Genomic DNA, 19,469 nt, shown 5'->3' with positions numbered 1-19,469 from the left:
AATTCCCGCATTAGTGTAATGACCAGGGAACTCATCCCTCCCCGCCTCCTTATTGAATTGGTATAATTTATTCTTTGTTTTCTTTATAATCACGAATAGAAAAACTTCCCTTTGAGAGCACAGCGCACACACGCGAAGAAAGACAATTCTCTCATCTTTCTTCCAGTAATTTTCCATTGTTAATTTTACATTTAAAATAATTGAGCCCTCTGTAGTTTGGTGTAAGGTTTAATACGTGGATAATTTCCCCCCCCAAATCATTTATTAACTCTTCCATTTCTGCCTCCCTTCTGCTCCCCACCCCATCAGCGCTTGAAGTTCCACCTCTATCATAGGCTAATTTTTGTGGATAGGACTCATTCTGGGTTTTCTATTTTGTTCTTTTGGTCTTTCGGTCAGTCCCAAGGGTGAGATTGAACTGTTTTAAATATTGTTCACAGGGCTATCAATTCTGAGAATAACATGGCCCATAGTAGATAATAAAGTAAGAATTGAATGTTTAATAAGCTGAGATGTTATAAGACATTAATTGCTAATCGAGGTAATTCCCTCTCATTACTTTTTTAGAATTTTCTGGGTTTTCTATTTTTTGTTTGATTATTTGTTTTGTTTTTCCATATGTACTTAAGATGCTTCCCATCTCCTGCTTGTTCATTCTTCCATTACACATGAAAACCCTCAAAACCCTATTGGTAGTTTTACTGGGATTGTGTTAAATTTATTAATTAGTTTTAGGGGATGATGAGTTTTCCTATTCAAAAAACATTGTATATTTTTCTATTTGTTCAAATATTTTGTGTCTGTGGAGAATGTTTTAAACTTTCTCCAAATGTATCTTCACATTTCTTACTACATTTATTCCCAAATATTGTATCTTATTTGTTGCTGTTGGAAATGGCAACTTGATATTTTAGATTCCTTAAGGGCCAGCATCCCATAAAGTGCACATCAAAGATATCCTCATATTGAAGGGATCTATCCATAATGAATTAATAATCTCTAGAACAGCACTGGCCACGTAAATAAAGGGAAAAGATAAAATCAATTTTAGTAATATAATTTATTTAATCCAGTATATCCAAAGTATTATCATTCAACATAAAATCAATGTAAAAATACTTAGGAGATATTTAACATTGTTTCTTGTTTCCCATACTATGTCGTTGGAATCTAGTTTACACATACAGGACATTTCAGTTCCCACTGGCCCATTTCAAGAGCTCAGTTAACCATTTGTGGCTCATAGCAACGATGTGGACGATGAAACACTAGAATGACTTCTGGTCTCAAATATCCTAGTCGTCTTAACTTCACCTTTGGTTTAAAGTTTGAATGCCAGTGTGTCTTAATACAGATTGTCTTTTGTAGACTAAAAACGGAAGAAAAGTGTCTGACCTTAAAGAGAGATTGATTGGTGCAGAGGGCATTGAGCCAGTTTGAACCAATCAAAATTTTTCTATTCAAAAACTGGAATTCAGTTATAGAAATTGAGTTGACTTGATGTCAGGGGTTGGAAGCTGTCTTCTTAGACACTGTGTATGAGAAACCAAGAGATCTAGCGGATGAAAAGAACAGAATGGAGCCAAAGTGCAGAGAAAAGCAGAGATGAGAGAGTTGTAATATCTGGGTTTCTGACACCTCCTGAGTTACTGGTTCTTTGAGCCATCGGAACTCCTGCCATTGGGGCCTCCTCACTTAGCTCAGGCTGGGTCAAGTTCCAACAACCAGGAGACCCGATTAAGACACCCCAAATATAGTCACAGTTAGTGCTTATAGTAATAGCATCGTGTACTTCTGTGTTCCCTTTCATCTTCCAATACTTTCAAGTCCACCTTTTTGCTTGATTCTAAGAGGCAGGGGAGGAACCAACCTAAGTAAAGAGAATTCTCTAATTTTTCTTCAAATCTCTTATGAATGCCTTTTGGGGTCTAAATTTATTGAGTTTATAGACTTACAATTGATCATAGAATTGAGTATTTCCTGCAAACATATTGGCATAGATGAAAGATGCCTTCTACTTTTAAATAAAACATAAATTCCTCAAAAACAAATATAACCATTCTCTATTAAGGGTGGAGGGAGAGTTTATTCACAGAGATCTGAAAGTTATTGTAAAAATCTCTAATTTCACCTAGCCATTAGATACAATCTTCAACAATATTTCTTCAGTTTTGTCCATGTTCTTTAATTTTATTCCATTCCTTCACAATCCTTTTACATAGTTGACTGGCTTGGGTCTACTAAGCCAGTCAATTGAATCTAAAAATTGGCTACTTTAACCAAGAGCTTCTCGCCTTGATTTTTAGTTTATAAGACCTATATTTTATTTTGACATTAGTATTATTTCCAGTATTCATTTACTATTATAACATAATATTAACAACAGCAATAATATTTTCAAATAATTGGCAAAGCTTGGCTGTTTAGCCAAAATGGCAATACACACTGCATAAACTAAACTGCTGACTGATAATTCAACGGTACAGTACAAGACAGGATTACATCATTAGAGGATTTCAGAAGGGAACAGGAATTTAGGGCACAGTGATAACACCAATAGTGCTGACAACTAGCATTTCTTGAGCACTAATTTACAACACACCAAGCACTGTCGCTGAGCACCCTCCGTTTATTTTCAAACATGTTCTTGTCACAGCACTTTGAGGTAAGTCCCATTATTACTGAGGCTTGGTCACGTAAAGGACATAGCTAGTTAATTTCTGAGCAGTGGGTATAATTATCCTCTGTGTACTAGCGCTATTCCTCAGAAATATAATAAAAGCCACATATGTAATTAAAAATGTTCTAATAGCCACATTTAAGACAAGTAAAAAGAAACAAATCAATTTTAATATTTAAACCCACTATAATCAAAATATGATTTCACTAAGTGATCTAATATAAAATTAATGAGATTTTTTTTTTATACTAACTCTGAAATTTTTTACTAATTCTTTGGAATACAAATATCAAATTTCACACTTAAGTTAAATTTTACACTTAAGTTCATCTCAGTTTGAACTAGCCACATTTCAACTGCTTAATAGCCACATACTGCTAGTGGCTGCAATATAGCTCTATAGTATATACTGAAAGGAAGACATAAGAGAATACTTGCTCTGGAGCAGAATCTAGATGTTTCCAAGGAAATCATTTTGCTGACCTGGTCCTAAGCTGAAGACTAAAGACCATAAACTGCAGAAGTTCATCCTTAAGACTGATGTTTCTTTTGGTCATCCGACCTACCTCATCTCATATCAGATCTCTGACTAGAGGAATCTGATAACAGAATGTAGCCCAAGCCAGGCCACAGCAACCCCTCCCTATTCAACTTGAGTTCAACCCAATCTCCAAGACAGTTACCCTTGAGGAGGAAATTAGATCTGATAATCCATTCCTGGGTAATCTTATTGATCAAAAAATATTTAGAGGGTGGGTTTGGTGTGAGACTTCCTGGACATATTTGCTAGCAGCATGAATTTGGCCAATTTACTAAACTCTCTTAGGCTGAATTTCCTCTATTACATGGAGACAGAGAACTTACCTTTCAGTGTTGTAGCAAGAGATATATAATAATTGAGGCCAATCAGGTCATGTGGTACTTGACCCATGGAAAATTATCAATGTTAGCTATTAGACTGACTCATCCAATGACTCCGTGGTTTTTTGTTTTTTGGTTTTTTTTTTTTTTCTTCCTTCCATAGGGACCTTCCTAAAGGAAGGTGATATTCAGCACAGAATGGACATATGACACCTATAAAGTTGACCCAGTGAACTCACCTGCACACTGAAAGTGTTTCCATTCCTCAGAGTTGACTCTATATCCTCCCAATTAAGTTTCTCCTCCTAGTGTCTCTCTTTGAGAAAGGTACCATCATCCAAAGCATCATGTGAAGCAGTGCTCTATCTCAGAGTCTAGAGAGTCATCTGAGACGTGATTCTCAACTCCTGGGGCACTCCACTGCAGTAGAACACAGTGGTAGGAGGGTAGGGAAAGCCATATCACCTGGAAACGCAGTCAGTGCTGAGAGGCAGGTTTACCCTAAAGCTAATGAAACTCAAGTGTCAGACTTCATTCTTCCAAGGCCCTGGGAGTGTGTCCACTTGCTCTCATTTAAAAAAAAACTTTGTTTACATTTCTATGTTGACATATTTAATAACAGTTCATTAAAACTATTGCTTATTTCTACTTGATCATCTCTTCCATTACAATTCACCTTTTGTCTGATTAGTTGGGATGTTGATGAGCATATTTGGGATTTAAGAAGAGAAAATTTCTTGAATGTATCTTTAGCATGGGGTTAATGAGATATATAAAGTGATTTGCAGATGTGCTCATACATAGTTCAGTTGTTGCTAAGCCAATCTGATGTAAGAATGGCTTCAAGGAATGCTCCTACTAAATGACAACCTCACCTGGATTACTAGCAAGAAAATGCAGGGCTAGAAGTCATATACCCACTTACCCCCCACTGGGAGTGAGTGCAGAAGTGGAGAATTGAGACTTGAAATGTAGAGCCAGAAGCTAGCCTGTAAAGAATTCCTTCAAATTATACAACTCACAAAGAAAGAAGCTTGACAGAGAATTTTTCAAATTTGAAAACTATCTGAAAAACATGCTTGATATTACCAATAGTCCTCTGAAGCTGAAATTCTAAGTTATCGAGGGAATAAAACAAATTGTGATCACCCTAAAAGGAATACTCAATTCTCTTCCCACTGTTTATACTGTATACAAAATATTCCAAAATAATTTTTATTTGAAGATGGAATCAGAGTAGTCAAAAATATATGAAAAAGCAGTGTGTCCAAGTTAATAAAATGTGCTGTTTTTCTGAACTTTGTGATGGCTATGGTTGTGTCTGGTTTTGTAGAATTGAAATTGGTTTTCTCATTATTAATTAATATTCATTATCTAGTTTGTCTTTGTAATTCTGTTTGTAGTTTTAAGAGTCACTCAATTGTGTAAGCTTTAGGCCTCAGAAAACCTTCATCTACTCCATCAATTATACTTCTATAGGTGGAAATTTTAAAAAGAAATTAACACTTAAATGGATGTTTTTGTATGTATTAAAAGGAAACATGGGTAAAAGAAACTAGTTGATACCCTTAAGTATCTCACATCCGATTTTAATATGCGTAGGTAAGTCTTATTTTTGTTATATAAATCTATTTAGTGGACCTTTAGTGGTGAGTACTGAGGTCAGTTTCTATGCCCTAAACTACAATCCTACTTCAGGTACACCATTTGTGGACCATGGAGACAGATGTGGATGTTTGTGGACTATTGGAAATGTTATGCATAGATATTGTTAAGACTTGTGTTCTCAGGTAGATTAAAAGGAGTTTAGGGCCATGGCCAAAGGGCCCTATACGAATATATACATAATGCACTTAACTCTACTTTGCATAAGAAAGTCATAAATGTGAATGCTTCTGAGGTTTTAATTATCAGTTTTCTGGTAAATCAAATCCAAATAGACTTACATTATTTTTCATACATAAAGCCCTTAAGCACCTACGGTTACTTCTCACAGCACGGCTACCTTCAACGCCACAGCAACGGAGACTTACAACCGTATTACAACTACTTTTAACTGAAATGGTGGGTGGCTCTGAAAAGAGCCTTTTTCAATTGTAAAGAAATCTGCTTTACGCCCTCTCCCCGCGGATGCGGCGCGCGAGCTGAATGTCCTTGGGCATGATGGTGACGCGCTTGGCGTGGATAGCGCACAGGTTGGTGTCCTCGAAGAGCCCCACCAGGTAGGCCTCGCAGGCCTCCTGCAGCGCCATCACGGCCGAGCTCTGGAAACGCAGGTCGGTCTTGAAGTCCTGCGCGATCTCGCGCACCAGCCGCTGGAACGGCAGCTTGCGGATCAGCAGCTCCGTGGACTTCTGGTAGCGGCGGATCTCGCGCAGGGCCACCGTGCCGGGCCGGTAGCGGTGCGGCTTCTTCACGCCGCCCGTGGCCGGCGCGCTCTTGCGGGCCGCCTTGGTGGCCAGCTGCTTGCGCGGCGCTTTGCCGCCGGTGGACTTGCGAGCTGTCTGTTTAGTACGAGCCATCACGAACGACTGAATACACAACTGCAATCTGCGGCAAGCTTAGGCAGTTGTCCTTAAATATAGTTAGAAGCATTCTGATTGGTCTTGCAATTTTTCAAAAGTCCCGCGCGATATAACCATTGGCCTGAAAGGGGGTAGGGGACTGGTTTATTACTAGAGAATCTGATTGGATAAATTACTTCACCACCCATTCCCGATTCCCCTTTTGTCTCTGAGACCTGAAAGAATGAATTTTCAAGTGTTCTATTTAATCCTATCGCCAACTACAGCGTGCAAAAGGAGCCATGTAAGGACCAGGTTAATTTCTGATTTAGTAAACCTGAGTGGGACCTAAGATTCTCAGTTCTTGACACACTCGCAGATTGTCAATCCTGCTGTTTCGCACACTGAATTCAGTACAACTGTGTCTATTTCTTTCTCCCAAAGACAATTGGGTTACTTTTAAGTTTCAAACTGGCTGGACTGCCGCTTCCTATTTCTTTGGTCATCATAGCTTCTCTAATGCCGAGTTTTTCTCTTATGTGAAATTAAGTGGCAGGGTCCCTGGGTGGATTATTTGAAATAGCATGCAAAATAGCCTGATTTGATAATGCCAGATACACACTGTATAGCAACCAACACTTGCTGACTTTTGTTGGAAAACATGAATTTTGCTTAATTTAAAACCTGTAAAGGCGAGCAGATTTATTTTCGGCAAAGGGAAACATTGTTTTTGTCTACATATCCGTGACACTCCTGCCTCCTTTTTGCAAATACCTTTGTTGGTTACAGAAATTTCACCTGGTATGCACTAAAATGCTCGTGGGACGGCCAATTTATCTGCAACTCGGTATTTTAATAATGTCTTATTTTTTCTAAATAGATACCACCGACACAGCACAACCTGGTTACCAGCTTTTCTTGTGACAACGTACATGGCTCTGAAAAGAGCCTTTACATGGCTAATGAAAACTAGGAATTCGTTGTTTCGTCTAGGCTTTACTTGCCCTTGCCCTTGTGGTGGCTCTCGGTCTTCTTGGGCAGCAGCATGGACTGGACGTTCGGCAGGACGCCGCCCTAAGCAATGTTGACTACCCAGCAGATTGTTGAGCTCCTCGTCATTGCGGATGGCCAGCTGCAGGTGGCGCAGGATGATCTGCATCTTGTTGTCGCGGAACGCGTTGCCCGCCAGCTCCAGGATCTCGGCCGTCAGGAACTCCAGCACCGCCGCCAGGTACACTGGCGCGCCGGCCCTCACCATCTCGGAGTAGTTGCCTTTACGCAGCAAGCGATGCACTCGGCCCACCGGGAACTGCAAGCCAGCTCGGAAAGAGCAAATCTTGGTTTTAGCTCTAGCTTTACCACTTTGTTTACCACACCCAGACATGATAACCAGCTGGTGAAACTAAATAGCAAAACTTGTGTGTAAAAATAGGAAGTAGCAGAAAAAATCCTTTTATACATAGTACAAAGACGAGTCTGTAAGCTATCCGATTGGTCAAAATATGGTTTTTTCCTCTATCCAATAGAAAAAGACTATGTGGAGCCTTTATTTGCATAAACCCCTCCCCCTTGATGAAAATATACTGCTCTTATCCAATCAGAAGTGCAAGATCTTGAACCTTCATTTGCATTGCAGAACTATAAGAGAATGGGATGTGGCCTTTTCACCCCACTGATCCTTGTTGTGGAGAGTGCAGTTAGGTTTATCCAGAGCTGTTAGGATTAACGATGCCTGAGCCGTCTAAGTCTGCTCCGGCCCCGAAGAAGGGGTCTAAAAAAGCCATCACTAAAGCGCAGAAAAAAGATGGCAAGAAGCGCAAGCGTACTCGTAAAGAGAGCTACTCTATTTACGTGTACAAAGTTCTAAAGCAGGTACATCCTGATACTGGTATTTCATCCAAGGCCATGGGCATCATGAACTCGTTCGTCAACGATATTTTCGAGCGCATCGCTGGTGAGGCGTCGCGCCTGGCGCATTACAACAAGCGCTCGACCATCACATCCCGGGAGATCCAGACAGCCGTGCGCCTACTGCTGCCCGGGGAACTGGCCAAGCACGCTGTGTCTGAGGGCACCAAGGCCGTCACCAAGTACACCAGCTCCAAGTAAGTGCTTGCTGAAGTACTCCTTAATCCAAAGGCTCTTTTCAGAGCCACCCACTTTGTCAAAGAAGAGCTATAACTGCTGCTTCTTAGTGGGGTAACTGCGGTTTTGCCCTACTAAGGGATATACTCCAGTAGCGTTGATAGTACAAGCAATCTTAACAGCTAGAGCCAAATTCTAGTTTAAAGGTCAACTCTTTTCTGTCTTTTTTAAGAGAAACATACTGCTGTACTGCAATACCTAGATAACTTTCACATCACATTTTCCGTTTTCCCTAGACTAAAAGTCCAGGTACTCGCTAAACTGTTCAAAGTGCGCACTCCTCCCCACCCTGCCCTTTAAAGTTTCTGATAGAGATTGGAATTTCTCTGACGGGTAATGAATGGGTTAGAATCTGAGAGAGTAGAGACTCTCAGGGAATGATTATTGAAGCTGCCCTAAAGAGGGGGAGGAGTCTGAGGGATCTTGGAGATGTCCTGGCTTCGTGAAGGACACGTAGGGGCATTTCCTTGCCGGAACTGAACTCACCCCGGCACTGGGGAAACAACAAAATCATTTGTGGTTGCTGTAGGCCCTTCTGTTGGAGACATTACCTCGAAATCTTCCTGCACAGTTGGAACTTACTAATTTTGCGTTAGAATTGTTTACCGGTGGTAACAGCCTACCTAAAGTCCTTTCCATTTTTCCTGCATCCCTGAAATTTGGGCTCCCGTTTCCTGGATGATTTACCGTTCGAGAATGCTACTAGAAGGGTTCGTGAGGGTGGCACTCCATGGGCTCTAGGAGGGACAAAAGATTTGAATTTCCCGCCATTCCCAGTCTGGCGCCACCTTGTCAGTGACCCGGGGGGCCTCAGTTGGAGAGGAAGTTGTGCTAGTTTTTCTTAAGGAACCCGCGGCTCTACAAATAATCCCAACAGGAAGGGCCTTGGCTGAGGAAGAAGAGTCAGTGGGGCTGGTCTAGGTCCCAGGTTGGAGAGGAAGAGAAGCTGGGAAAAGAGCCAGCAGTTGACTGCGTATTCAAAGAGAAGAAAAATATTTTCTCTCAATTTACGAGCAGAGTATTGTAGGTGACATACACAACTGTGTGTTTGGATGAATAAAACTTCAAGTAGAATTTCTCGAAAAGGACAGACTACTTTTAAAAGAAAACTTAATCTTTTCCCAGATCCCACACAAATCAGTCGACTGCTATTTAAGAAGTATTTCCTATCTCAGTACACGCAAAATACAGTTGTGAAAGAGAAGCTTGCCTTAGAAACCAAAAATTTTGTTTTTGAGATCATAACCTCTCCCCCCATCCCCAGGGGAAAAAAATTTTTTTGGACTCAAGCTGCAGTTTAAAATCCTTAAAGTCCTTAGGTTCTCCCCTGGAGGGGTGAGGTCTGGGTAGTAATATTATTCTCAGCCTCTTCAGAATGATCTCCTGAGGTAGGGACTATTTTTTTCCTCATCTTGTTCTTCATAACTGTTAACTTGCTTGCTTGCTTTTGCCTTCCTTACTTTTCTCTCTCTCCTTAATTCCTGATAGTTGATATTTTACGTTAAAGTATAGCCTCAGTTGAGAAGCCCAAACCAAAACCTGGGCCTCCTAAACTCAAAATTAGGCTGTTTTGACATCTGTGCTGATAGCTGGTTGATCTTTAACAGGTGAATGGGAAATTTAAAAGAAAAAATTCAGATACCTGTACTTGAGAGAAGCCAGAAATAAAATTCGTGAAACTCCCCAGTTGATTCTGATGAGACACCAACTTTGCTCATTTAAGTATTTTATGATGGCTGGTTTAGAATACCTAGTAGGCCAGTTCTAACATCTGTGTCATCTGGGTCTCAATATGTTATTTTTCACTTAAAATGGAGATTTTCCCTCTTTAATAGTATGAGAGTACCTTTTAAAAAATAACAACATTTTGGGTGAGTCTCAATCTTTTTTAAACTTTTGGTCTTAAGAGACTCCTCCCTATGCCTGGGGTAGAAGGAGGGGCATTGCCTCATTGTCAGGTGGGAGTGGCAGGCCAAGTTTCTCCCCCAACCTCCTTTGACACTGACAAGGAAGAAGTGTCTCCTATTGCTGGGTTGAGGTGGAGGTCCAGGATCCCCATGTGGCCTCTGTAGGAGCAGGAACAATTCCCCTTCTTCCCTTCTAGTTTCTTTGGCTGTCTAATAAGTAAATTGATATGACAATGTTGGAGTTCAGGGCAGGCCTTCCCAAGAGGTGCCACGTAGCATGCAGATTACTTCCAGTTGAAAGCCATCAAGGCCCAAGAGATACAGGAGGAAACTCTGACCTTCCCCCCTAAAAAGCCTAAAAGAGTTTAGGTAGAGGATCCATTTCAGAAAGGGATTTATCACCACAGATAACTATAGAATAATTTGAACTAAATATTGTTGACAGGGAGTAACTGAACAAAGACCGTTGATTAAAATTCCTCTCAGAGTGTCACATTCTTTGGCCCATCAAACATTTGTTTACAAAACACTTGCTTATTCATCTTCTTAGATTGCCTTCCTACCCTTTGAAGTCCCAAGCCTCTACCCCTTTCTCTTAGATGGCATACAAGCCTCATTTTTTTTCTTATGCCCTTCCCCTCTCAAATTTGATTTTCTCCTGTTAATCTGTCTTATGTCAACTTAATTCTTAGACCAGCTGGAAAAACCTAGAAGGGTAGAATTTTCCCTATCCAACAATTACAAGGGCGCACTACTTCACTGCCTAGAACACTTAGGTTCTGGCACTTAGCATGTGTTTAGTAAATATATGTTGAATAAATGCTGAATGTACATCTCATGATTCTCTTGACCCTTATAGTTCACAGTGATTACTCTCCTCCTCCATGTGACTCATAATTATTGCTAAAAACCTTCATTTTTGGATGCAGGATATGCTCTACTATTTAATCTTTAGGTATACACTCCTTGCCCTGCCCTCTACCCAACCCCCCACCAACTCTTTTTTAAAAGTATAGTCTTTGAGATAACATCTGAGATTTCTTTTTACATCCCCATCAGGGGTTTTGAAACATTTCAAAGGCACTGAATCAATGGGTATTAATGTTTATTATTGTTGATAGTGAAGATAATAATAAGGAAACTGTATACTGTTCAGAGAAAAAAAATCATTAAGTCAGACTTCAGAGAAGGTAAAACCAAACAGAAGATGAGCATCTTTACTCTCCTGCCAGGTTCCCTGGATCAAAATGTGGTTCTTTGACAGAGTTGGATTGAGAGTACTATTTTCTCACACCCTGTAGTAATATTAATAGTGTTTTATAATATATGCTGTAATCTCATGTTGAATATTTCTATGCTAAGGGGTGCTTTGTTCTTTCTTTTCCTGAGTCCTGAGATCCATATACTTATGTGCTGCAAAGTTTTCAGCACTCTAACCACAAGAGGTCCAGTATAACATGGAGGATGATGGGAGTCTTCTGAAGTAATTAGAATTTTGTGTGGTGGCCCAGTGACAAACATAAGTGAGAAAGGAGGGGGGAGGGTAGGATGGTTGGGAGTGGCACTGGGGAATAATGACAAAGACTTTTCCAGCAGGAGTTTGAAGTCCTTGGTCCCATTAACTCTGTGTTACCTTGAGGAACATAAACTTGGGTCTCTGTTTCTCGATCTCTAAAATAAGGACAGTACTCGCTCTGCATACCTCCCAGGTGATCCTGGAAGGCATCATAGGTAAGATGAATAAAACAGAAGACTTGATCGTCTCGTTCTTGCCTTCAGTTCTCATTGTTCAGATAGTTTAAGAACGCTTGGGCCAGGACAAAGAATTATGTCTCCTCTCTCCCTTTTCTGTTGCAAGAGTTAGAAGGGTCAAAGCAACATCTGTCATAGAAACTCCCACCTCTTAAATATCTGTTTAGAAATTGTTCCGTGTTTATTCCTTTCCAAAAGTAATAAATCACAATTCCAGTAGCCGAAAATCAGAACAATGAGAACAATCACTCCTGCTTCTGATTGCATTTCTCTATTTAAGGAAACGAAATAGACGCAATTATTACTAAAGGCCCATCAGACTGAGTGAGATTGGAACAAACAAAACTCACATTAGATAGCATTATATGCAAATGAAGGATGCAGGTTCTGCTTTCCCATTGGTTCTTTGATAATAGCCAATGGGAGAGTTGCACACAGCCTACCTCCAGTTAGTATAAATAGTTCTCTCGCCGTGGGTTTCATTTTATTCTGTTGGTGTTTCCTTTTGGAGCTTTTGCGGCCTGTCGCGTTTAGTAATGTCAGGACGTGGGAAACAGGGTGGTAAGGCCCGCGCCAAGGCCAAGACCCGCTCCTCGCGGGCAGGGCTCCAGTTCCCAGTGGGCCGAGTGCACCGCCTGCTGCGCAAGGGCAATTACTCGGAGCGGGTTGGGGCCGGCGCGCCGGTGTACCTTGCGGCGGTGCTGGAGTACCTGACGGCCGAGATCCTGGAGCTGGCGGGCAACGCGGCCCGCGACAACAAGAAAACGCGCATCATCCCACGCCACCTGCAGCTGGCCATCCGCAACGACGAGGAACTTAATAAGCTGTTGGGGCGCGTGACCATTGCGCAGGGTGGAGTCCTACCTAACATCCAGGCTGTGCTGCTGCCCAAGAAGACAGAGAGCCACCACAAGGCCAAGGGCAAGTAAAGTGTTGATTTTTTTTTGTACGACACTTTTGTTGTCCATTATCCAAAAAAGCGAAGTCTTACAAAGGCTCTTTTCAGAGCCACCCACCTTTTCCTTTTGAAGAGTTGTTAACGCTTTTTTATCCTGCCCATATTAAGATTCTGACACCAAGCGAAAAATCACGAGTAAATGAATCGCCCAGGGGAAATCGTTAGGCCCAATAAGTCTTTAAGAGTAAGTTAGCTGTAACAAGCCACACGATTTTATTGTAAACCAGATAAAGTGAGTGAATCGGGTTCCAGTTAGAGAAGTGTTGCCCTCTTTCTGTAGTGACTTTGGGAACGTTTTTCGAACTGAACAAGGAAAGCATGGTAGTCGAAGGCGCTGGAGTCTTAAAAAAACTAACCGTCAATTTTTGGTGAAGTTACGGGACACACCAGACTTCCGCGACTAGATTTAACAGTTTAAAAAGCATTACACATTTCGCTGAAGCAATTGAGAGTAAGTTACAGATCCTTGATACTCCGCTCTTGTCAAAAGCATCGTCCACAATACTTGTGCCACACCCAATAAAATTGAGTATCTTTAGATGCAACCCACATGTTTAAAAAAACTTCCAAATTACCTTTAGTTGTTGCAGGGTTTTTTAAAAATCTATTTGGCGATATCTGCGTTGTTTGTGTGTAATTGCCTTGCTGTACATTTGTAAAGATCTCAAAAGGTTTCTGTCCACAATGGATATAGAAGAGAACGGGTAAATAAAATGACGTCAGGGCGTTAAAGTCGCTGTGGTAAAGGACAGGGTTTAGTATTCATTCGCCAACCTGAAGGCAGTTCTTGATCCGGGCAGCCAGGCACAGAAATGGACCAATCCGGAGAGGGCGCGGGGACTTTTGAATGGTCTTGGGCCCAATAGTCGATGGTCTGGCTATATAAAAGGAGGAGAGCTGAGCGTCTTTTACCGGCGTCTGTGAACGGTCTTTGTGGTGTTTCGTTATGGCTCGTACCAAGCAGACGGCCCGCAAGTCCACCGGCGGCAAAGCGCCGCGCAAGCAGCTGGCCACCAAGGCGGCCCGCAAGAGCGCGCCGGCCACGGGCGGCGTGAAGAAGCCGCACCGCTACCGGCCCGGCACGGTGGCCCTGCGCGAGATCCGCCGCTACCAGAAGTCCACGGAGCTGCTGATCCGCAAGCTGCCGTTCCAGCGGCTGGTGCGCGAGATCGCGCAGGACTTCAAGACCGACCTGCGCTTCCAGAGCTCGGCCGTGATGGCGCTGCAGGAGGCGTGCGAGGCCTACCTGGTGGGGCTCTTCGAGGACACCAACCTGTGCGCCATCCACGCCAAGCGCGTCACAATCATGCCCAAGGACATTCAGCTCGCGCGCCGCATCCGCGGGGAGAGGGCGTAAACCGTTAAAACCGAGTGCCACCGTTAAACCCAAAGGCTCTTTTCAGAGCCACCTACAATTTCACTTTGAAGAGCTGTGCCTTAAGGGAGTAACCAAAAATGGAGTACGGCAGGATTCCACCCCACACCCCAAATACTCTTGGGGTTAGGTAAATCCTGCTATATCACACTATTTTACAAGCTGTCTTTAACTTTACAACAATACAGGATGCTGAGGATCATGACAGCCACCAAATGCAAAGACTTGCTTTTCATTCCTTATTTCAACAGTTCATTTGCCTACCTCTGTGATGGGAATTAACAAAACCTTGCTAAAATAATTGGAACGACTCGCCCGACAACAAAACTAACAATACACAGAAGCTTCAATGTGAGTTGGTTTATTTGCATTCCACGGTTTCAATAAGCTTTCTGCTTACAAAGTAATTGCTTCTAAGAGGAACATTGAATATTTCTTGTGTATAGTTTTTAACATTTTATTTTTCTGGGCTGGTATAAGGCATTCTGCCTGGCACGGATTTTTACCCATTTAAGGGTTCTGTCAGAAGCACCAATGCTCCTGACTTAAACTAAGGTTGCTTTGCCCCATCTACCCCCAAGTTCTTGGCCCCTGCTGAAGTCCAATTACCTTCCTTGGTTTTTTTCTTTCCTTGTTTATAACTGCTGGCTTTTATGGAACACTGTTCGACCTTTAATATTTTATGTATCTTGGGGGGGGGGTTGTTTTAGTTACAGGGCCTCATCAGATCTCTTCAGGGGGGAAAAAAAGTGCCCATTCTTGTCAAAGGAACAGACAGTGTACTTAGTGGCTGGAACTGGCTGCTGCTTCCTTTCCCTCCCCTCCCAGCCAAGGAATATGGATTTGGCTTTTAAGTTTTCATGTACTTTGGCACCTTGACAGAAGAAATGTGCAGCGTCTAGGAAAAGATTAGCACCATCTTAATCCATAACCTTGTTAATCTTTCTGTGGCGTGCTCTGTACACACAGCATTTAGATGCTAACTTGCCAGGGTTCAAATTCCAGCTTTACCACTTAATGTGTTATATTAGACAAATCAATTACTCCATCAGAAAAATGAGGGTAACACTACCCTCCTTAATAGTGTTGTTAGAATAATGTGCATTGGTTTGGGTGCACATAGCTTTATATACGTGCTATTTTCCTGAGATGTGTATCATCTCTTAGTCTAAGTGTTGTTTCAAAATTTGAAGTAAACTTTAGCTTCTAAATTTCTTTTTCATTTTACATTATTTAGTTGCATCGATTGTGCTCAGTCTAGAAATAAAACTTCAGGCATTTTAAAATCAAAGCATGGAAGAAAATCATACTTGTGAAAGAAAATGTACTGAACACTGGACTGGGGGTGGTGCCAGCATTTGAATATCATGGCATTAAGCGTCTATTACTTTATGTTACAGGGTGACAGGTTGGGTTGGAGACAAAAGAGGGTTCTTAATGTGCAGACTATTTTTAAATGGCTGTCTGAAGATCCTCAAACAGGGTTTTTCTTAGGCCCACAGAGTGATGTTACACCACAGGCTGAAGTTTACAGCTAATGCTGTTGAAGGCTGGAATGAATTTTGGTTTGTTATAGAGACTGTGAAAGGAAAGGAAGGAGGAAGTCAAGATCAGGACTTAAAAATTTAGTAGCAGCCTTTCCAGTGTTCCCTATCAAAGTGAGTTATGGCTCACTGAGTGGTTTAGGGAGATTTAACACAACAGTGGGCAGCTGGTATAAAGATTTGAACTGCACTCCAGAGTAGGCTGCAGGTAAGCCAGAAGCCTGAGACTGTCAATGCAGGCACAAAGGAACATATTTGGACAACCATGTTTTACATGTTACATATGAAAAGCAAAACAATTTTTCAATGCCTTGTACTTCAAGTGCTGTGGGGGTTTTTTTTGTTGTTGTTGTTTTGTTTTAATCTTCACTAACATACATATTTGTTGATATTGTGCTGCAGGTAAAAACCTGAAAATGAGTCCTCAGGGCAATATCTCAAGTTCAGGTAGACTCTTTAGTAACAACACCAGTTGAAAACACATCACGTTTGTGTACGAGGTCTATGTGCCAATCTCTGCTCTAATGCTTTGCTTACATTAGCTAAACTAAATCCTCACAAAAGTTCCATCAGTATTATTGTTACCCAGTTGGTCACACAGCCATAGCAGAGGAAAAATAAATTTTCCCTCTACCCTTCTGAGTTCTTAGCTGAGACTCCTGAAATAAGACAGATTAACAAGAGAAAACCAGAAATAACATGTATATCTCATGTATACATGTGAGATACCCAAGGAAAAATGACTAACTCCTTGGGGTGTCCTAAAATTCAGACTTAAATACCATCTTAATAGGGAAAGGGCAGGGGGTATATAGGCCTCTTACAGGAGAATAAAAGATTTTCAGGAAAGGTGAACGAGCCCTTCTAAGGATGGGAGAGGTATGATAGTGATAAAATTATGTTTAAGGCAGGACAAAATTTTTCATTTTTCAGTTTTATTAGGTAGAATTGTTACAATTTGACTGCACATATACAATACTGCATGTAAATACACATACAATATACTGCACATATTTTTAACTTTACACATATGTACTGTTCATTGTTTCTAAGAATAGAGAATTAGCTTGTTAAACTTACATAGTTATCAAAGGAAGAAAGCCAACAACAAAATGAGAATCAACAGAACACGGTAATCATAAAGGACAGTCAAATGTGCTTACACATTCAAGAAATTAATCATCTAAGGTATAAATAATAAGTAGTTAATTTGAGGACAAGAAAAATTTTAAGCCTAAAATTCTTTGCCCGTTTGGGGCCACCACCCCTCTTTAGAGTGCATTGTGCATGTACATTACACATTGACCAGACATCCTAGGAAGACACAGGAATGCCTCTTTGACTGAAAAGAGCAGTTTTCTTCTGGTGCCAGCAAGGTTAACACCTTAGGAGAAAACATTTTCCTCAATCCTGAAAAGGGTCTTAATGACCCCACCGCTTGCCTTGTACCTGCGGATCTGGATTATGTAGACTGTCAATATGTAACTTTGACATATAACTCTGTCTCAAAAACTTTTATAACTGCTTTGACTTCTAACAAGCAGAACAGTCCTCAGAGCTTCCTGAAGGGCTGTCTTCTGGGTTATAACCCTCAGGTTGGCTCAAATAAAATTCCCTATTTTAGCTTGACAGTTTTTGTAGACAATAGTTTTGTGACAAGGGATGTCTGGGTGTGGTGTCAACTTTTAGTCTCCTTTCCTGTGATAAGCATCATACTTCCCTGGTTAATGAAACTTCTTGGGAAGGGATTTATGACAACTGAGTTCCTTTTGGAGGTTGTCTTTAGGCAGATAATGGGAGTTCACAGAAAAGCCTCTCTGCATTTGCTGCTATTCTGCTAGAGCACAAAATAATCGGCATACTGTAGGTATAATTGAGGGACAATAATTTTCCTTCTACCCTTCCAAGTTCTTAAGAAGGCAGATTAACAAGAGAAAAATGAAAGTTTATTTAGTAATATGGATACCTCATATGCATGAGAGAGATCCAGAAAAAAACAGCAAAATTCCTCAAATTGGCACAAGTTACCACCTTAAATACCATCTTAAGCTTAACGACAAAAGAAGTGGGAGAGAGCCAGTTACCAAGAAAAGGAACAAAGATAATGTTATACAGAATTAAGTCCAGTTCCTTCTCATTGATGAGATTCTCTGGTGATTTCCACTCATATTTCCTGATACAGAGAAGGAGACATAAATTGAGATTTCCTTTATAAATGTAAATGTGCCTTGCAAAAAGGTAAGTTCTATTCTTAGAAATGTTTTTGTATCTACTTTTAGAGAAAAAAATCAATCATCTCAAAAATAGTCCTTAGGCCAAAGAAACATATGGGGGATGTCATATTCAGCTACGCTTCACAAGTAACAATCACTCCCTCCTGAATGAGAAAGTACAGTATTTTTCATAATATAAAAACCTCTATTAAAATTATCAGTGGCAGATATAGCTTCAGATGCAAAGAGCCAAGGGAGCAAAACAATCCAGAGTTTAAAAGTGAACCTATTTACTATGTTCTCTCTCCCACGTAGTCATTGGATCACTACCCGGAGAGGGGAGGAGCCGAGGAGGCGGTCGCAGTGCTGCTTCTCCCGCCTGAACTTTCAGTTCTCAATGAGGTCCGATTGCAGCTTATAATTACTCTTGGCCAACCAGCAGACTCACTACTGAGTAGTGCACGTATAGAGCGGCTTAGGCAAACATGTCTGGACGCGGCAAAGGCGGCAAGGGTCTCGGTAAGGGGGGTGCCAAGCGCCACCGCAAAGTTCTGCGGGACAACATCCAAGGCATCACCAAACCCGCCATTCGGCGCCTGGCCCGGCGAGGTGGTGTGAAGCGCATCTCTGGCCTCATCTACGAGGAGACCCGCGGGGTGCTGAAGGTATTCCTGGAGAACGTGATTCGGGACGCCGTCACCTACACCGAGCACGCTAAGCGCAAGACTGTCACGGCCATGGACGTGGTCTACGCTCTCAAGCGCCAGGGACGCACCCTCTACGGCTTCGGCGGTTAAAATCTCATTTTAATACTTTTTTTTCTTTCCAAAGGCCCTTTTTAGGGCCGCCCACTTTCTCCCAGAAAGAGCTGTACGTGAGTTGAGCGGTTAACGGTTAACACTGGTGGAACGAGTGTTCTTAACCTTTTATATAGACCAAGCAGCTCGCTCTCACAACGCTTCTAAGCCAATCTTTTGCTGTCAGCTAGGAGTGGTGGTACCTTCAGCCAATCGGGCAGCAAGGACTTGCTTGTGGGTGGGGCTAAGGCTGGACTAAGGGACGCTAGCTGGGGAGGCCTCTGGGATTCTCTGAAAAACGTGTAGTTTGGAATTCCTGGCTCTCAATATTTGGGAGGGGTACGTTGCCCCACATCGCCTAAAAGCTACAGGTTATGGTTTCTGGGAGGAGGTAGTTTCTCTCGGCAATTTCCTGGAAGGCTGGAGTTGAGCTGAATCGCCGCCGAGCGCGTTTTTAATCCTAGGAAGATTCATTGAGTATTTGTACAAACTAGCAGGGCCTGCGACGGTGCTTCTGGCAGTTCACAGGAAGCCAGATCAATTAGAATACGTTAACAGAAAATGCTGGGTGTTCATTCCTAGTGTGCTTGCCCTGAGCATTGTCAGGAAAGATCTCTTTGACCTCTCCCGCTCCCCAGCTCCCCAAACTCGTCGTCCTCCACTGGGTCCTGGCCCCAGACCTTCTAGGCCAGTACCTCCTGAGTCTGAGTCAGGCATCATGCTGAGAGTAGTC

At 41.9% G+C, this 19,469-nt stretch overlaps 6 protein-coding genes and 1 pseudogene across 8 annotated transcripts in view; 5 read left to right on the top strand and 2 right to left on the bottom strand.

The window, feature by feature from the left end:
• The window catches only part of LOC116147792 (uncharacterized), a 49,491-nt gene that overhangs the window by 26,838 nt on the left and 3,184 nt on the right, over positions 1-19,469 (bottom strand). The window contains exons 3-4 of the mRNA XM_064476035.1: positions 18,391-18,413; positions 5,733-6,072 (exon numbers count right to left, since the gene is read on the bottom strand). Coding sequence (XP_064332105.1) covers positions 5,733-6,072; positions 18,391-18,413 — 363 coding nt within the window. The remainder of the gene's footprint in view (positions 1-5,732; positions 6,073-18,390; positions 18,414-19,469) is intronic.
• Positions 7,042-7,489, bottom strand: LOC105089150 (histone H2A type 1-B-like; annotated as a pseudogene).
• On the top strand, positions 7,736-8,154 carry LOC105089151 (histone H2B type 1-B). Its single transcript, XM_010980159.2, has one exon. It carries the CDS (start codon positions 7,774-7,776, stop codon positions 8,152-8,154), a length of 381 nt encoding a protein of 126 aa, XP_010978461.1. The 5' UTR covers positions 7,736-7,773.
• SLC17A2 (solute carrier family 17 member 2) overlaps positions 8,015-19,469 on the top strand; it is a 73,949-nt gene continuing 62,494 nt past the window's right edge. For all 3 annotated transcript variants that reach the window (XM_064476005.1, XM_064476004.1, XM_031435447.2), the window contains exon 1: positions 8,015-8,150. The gene's annotated coding sequence lies outside the window, so the exon portion shown is untranslated. The remainder of the gene's footprint in view (positions 8,151-19,469) is intronic.
• On the top strand, positions 12,354-12,778 carry LOC105089152 (histone H2A type 1-B). The gene has a single exon (XM_064476022.1). It carries the CDS (start codon positions 12,386-12,388, stop codon positions 12,776-12,778), a length of 393 nt encoding a protein of 130 aa, XP_064332092.1. The 5' UTR covers positions 12,354-12,385.
• On the top strand, positions 13,751-14,219 carry LOC105089154 (histone H3.1). Its single transcript, XM_031435483.2, has one exon. The coding sequence runs from the start codon at positions 13,754-13,756 to the stop codon at positions 14,162-14,164; it is 411 nt and encodes a 136-aa protein (XP_031291343.1). The 5' UTR covers positions 13,751-13,753; the 3' UTR covers positions 14,165-14,219.
• On the top strand, positions 14,311-18,790 carry LOC105089155 (histone H4). The gene is made up of 2 exons (XM_010980162.3): positions 14,311-14,533; positions 18,255-18,790. The coding sequence occupies exon 2, from the start codon at positions 18,425-18,427 to the stop codon at positions 18,734-18,736; it is 312 nt and encodes a 103-aa protein (XP_010978464.1). The 5' UTR covers positions 14,311-14,533; positions 18,255-18,424; the 3' UTR covers positions 18,737-18,790.

Source organism: Camelus dromedarius, chromosome 19 (assembly GCF_036321535.1).
Source record: "Camelus dromedarius isolate mCamDro1 chromosome 19, mCamDro1.pat, whole genome shotgun sequence".
In the NCBI taxonomy this organism is placed as follows: Eukaryota; Metazoa; Chordata; class Mammalia; order Artiodactyla; family Camelidae; genus Camelus; species Camelus dromedarius.
Note: the sequence above shows the minus strand (reverse complement) of the source record. Positions and strands in the feature narration are given on the sequence as shown.

Excerpts from the sequence above, each read along its gene's own strand:
- LOC105089151 (XM_010980159.2), top strand. The coding sequence starts at position 7,774 with ATGCCTGAGCCGTCTAAGTCTGCTCCGGCCCCGAAGAAGGGGTCTAAA.
- LOC105089152 (XM_064476022.1), top strand. The coding sequence starts at position 12,386 with ATGTCAGGACGTGGGAAACAGGGTGGTAAGGCCCGCGCCAAGGCCAAG.
- LOC105089154 (XM_031435483.2), top strand. The coding sequence starts at position 13,754 with ATGGCTCGTACCAAGCAGACGGCCCGCAAGTCCACCGGCGGCAAAGCG.
- LOC105089155 (XM_010980162.3), top strand. The coding sequence starts at position 18,425 with ATGTCTGGACGCGGCAAAGGCGGCAAGGGTCTCGGTAAGGGGGGTGCC.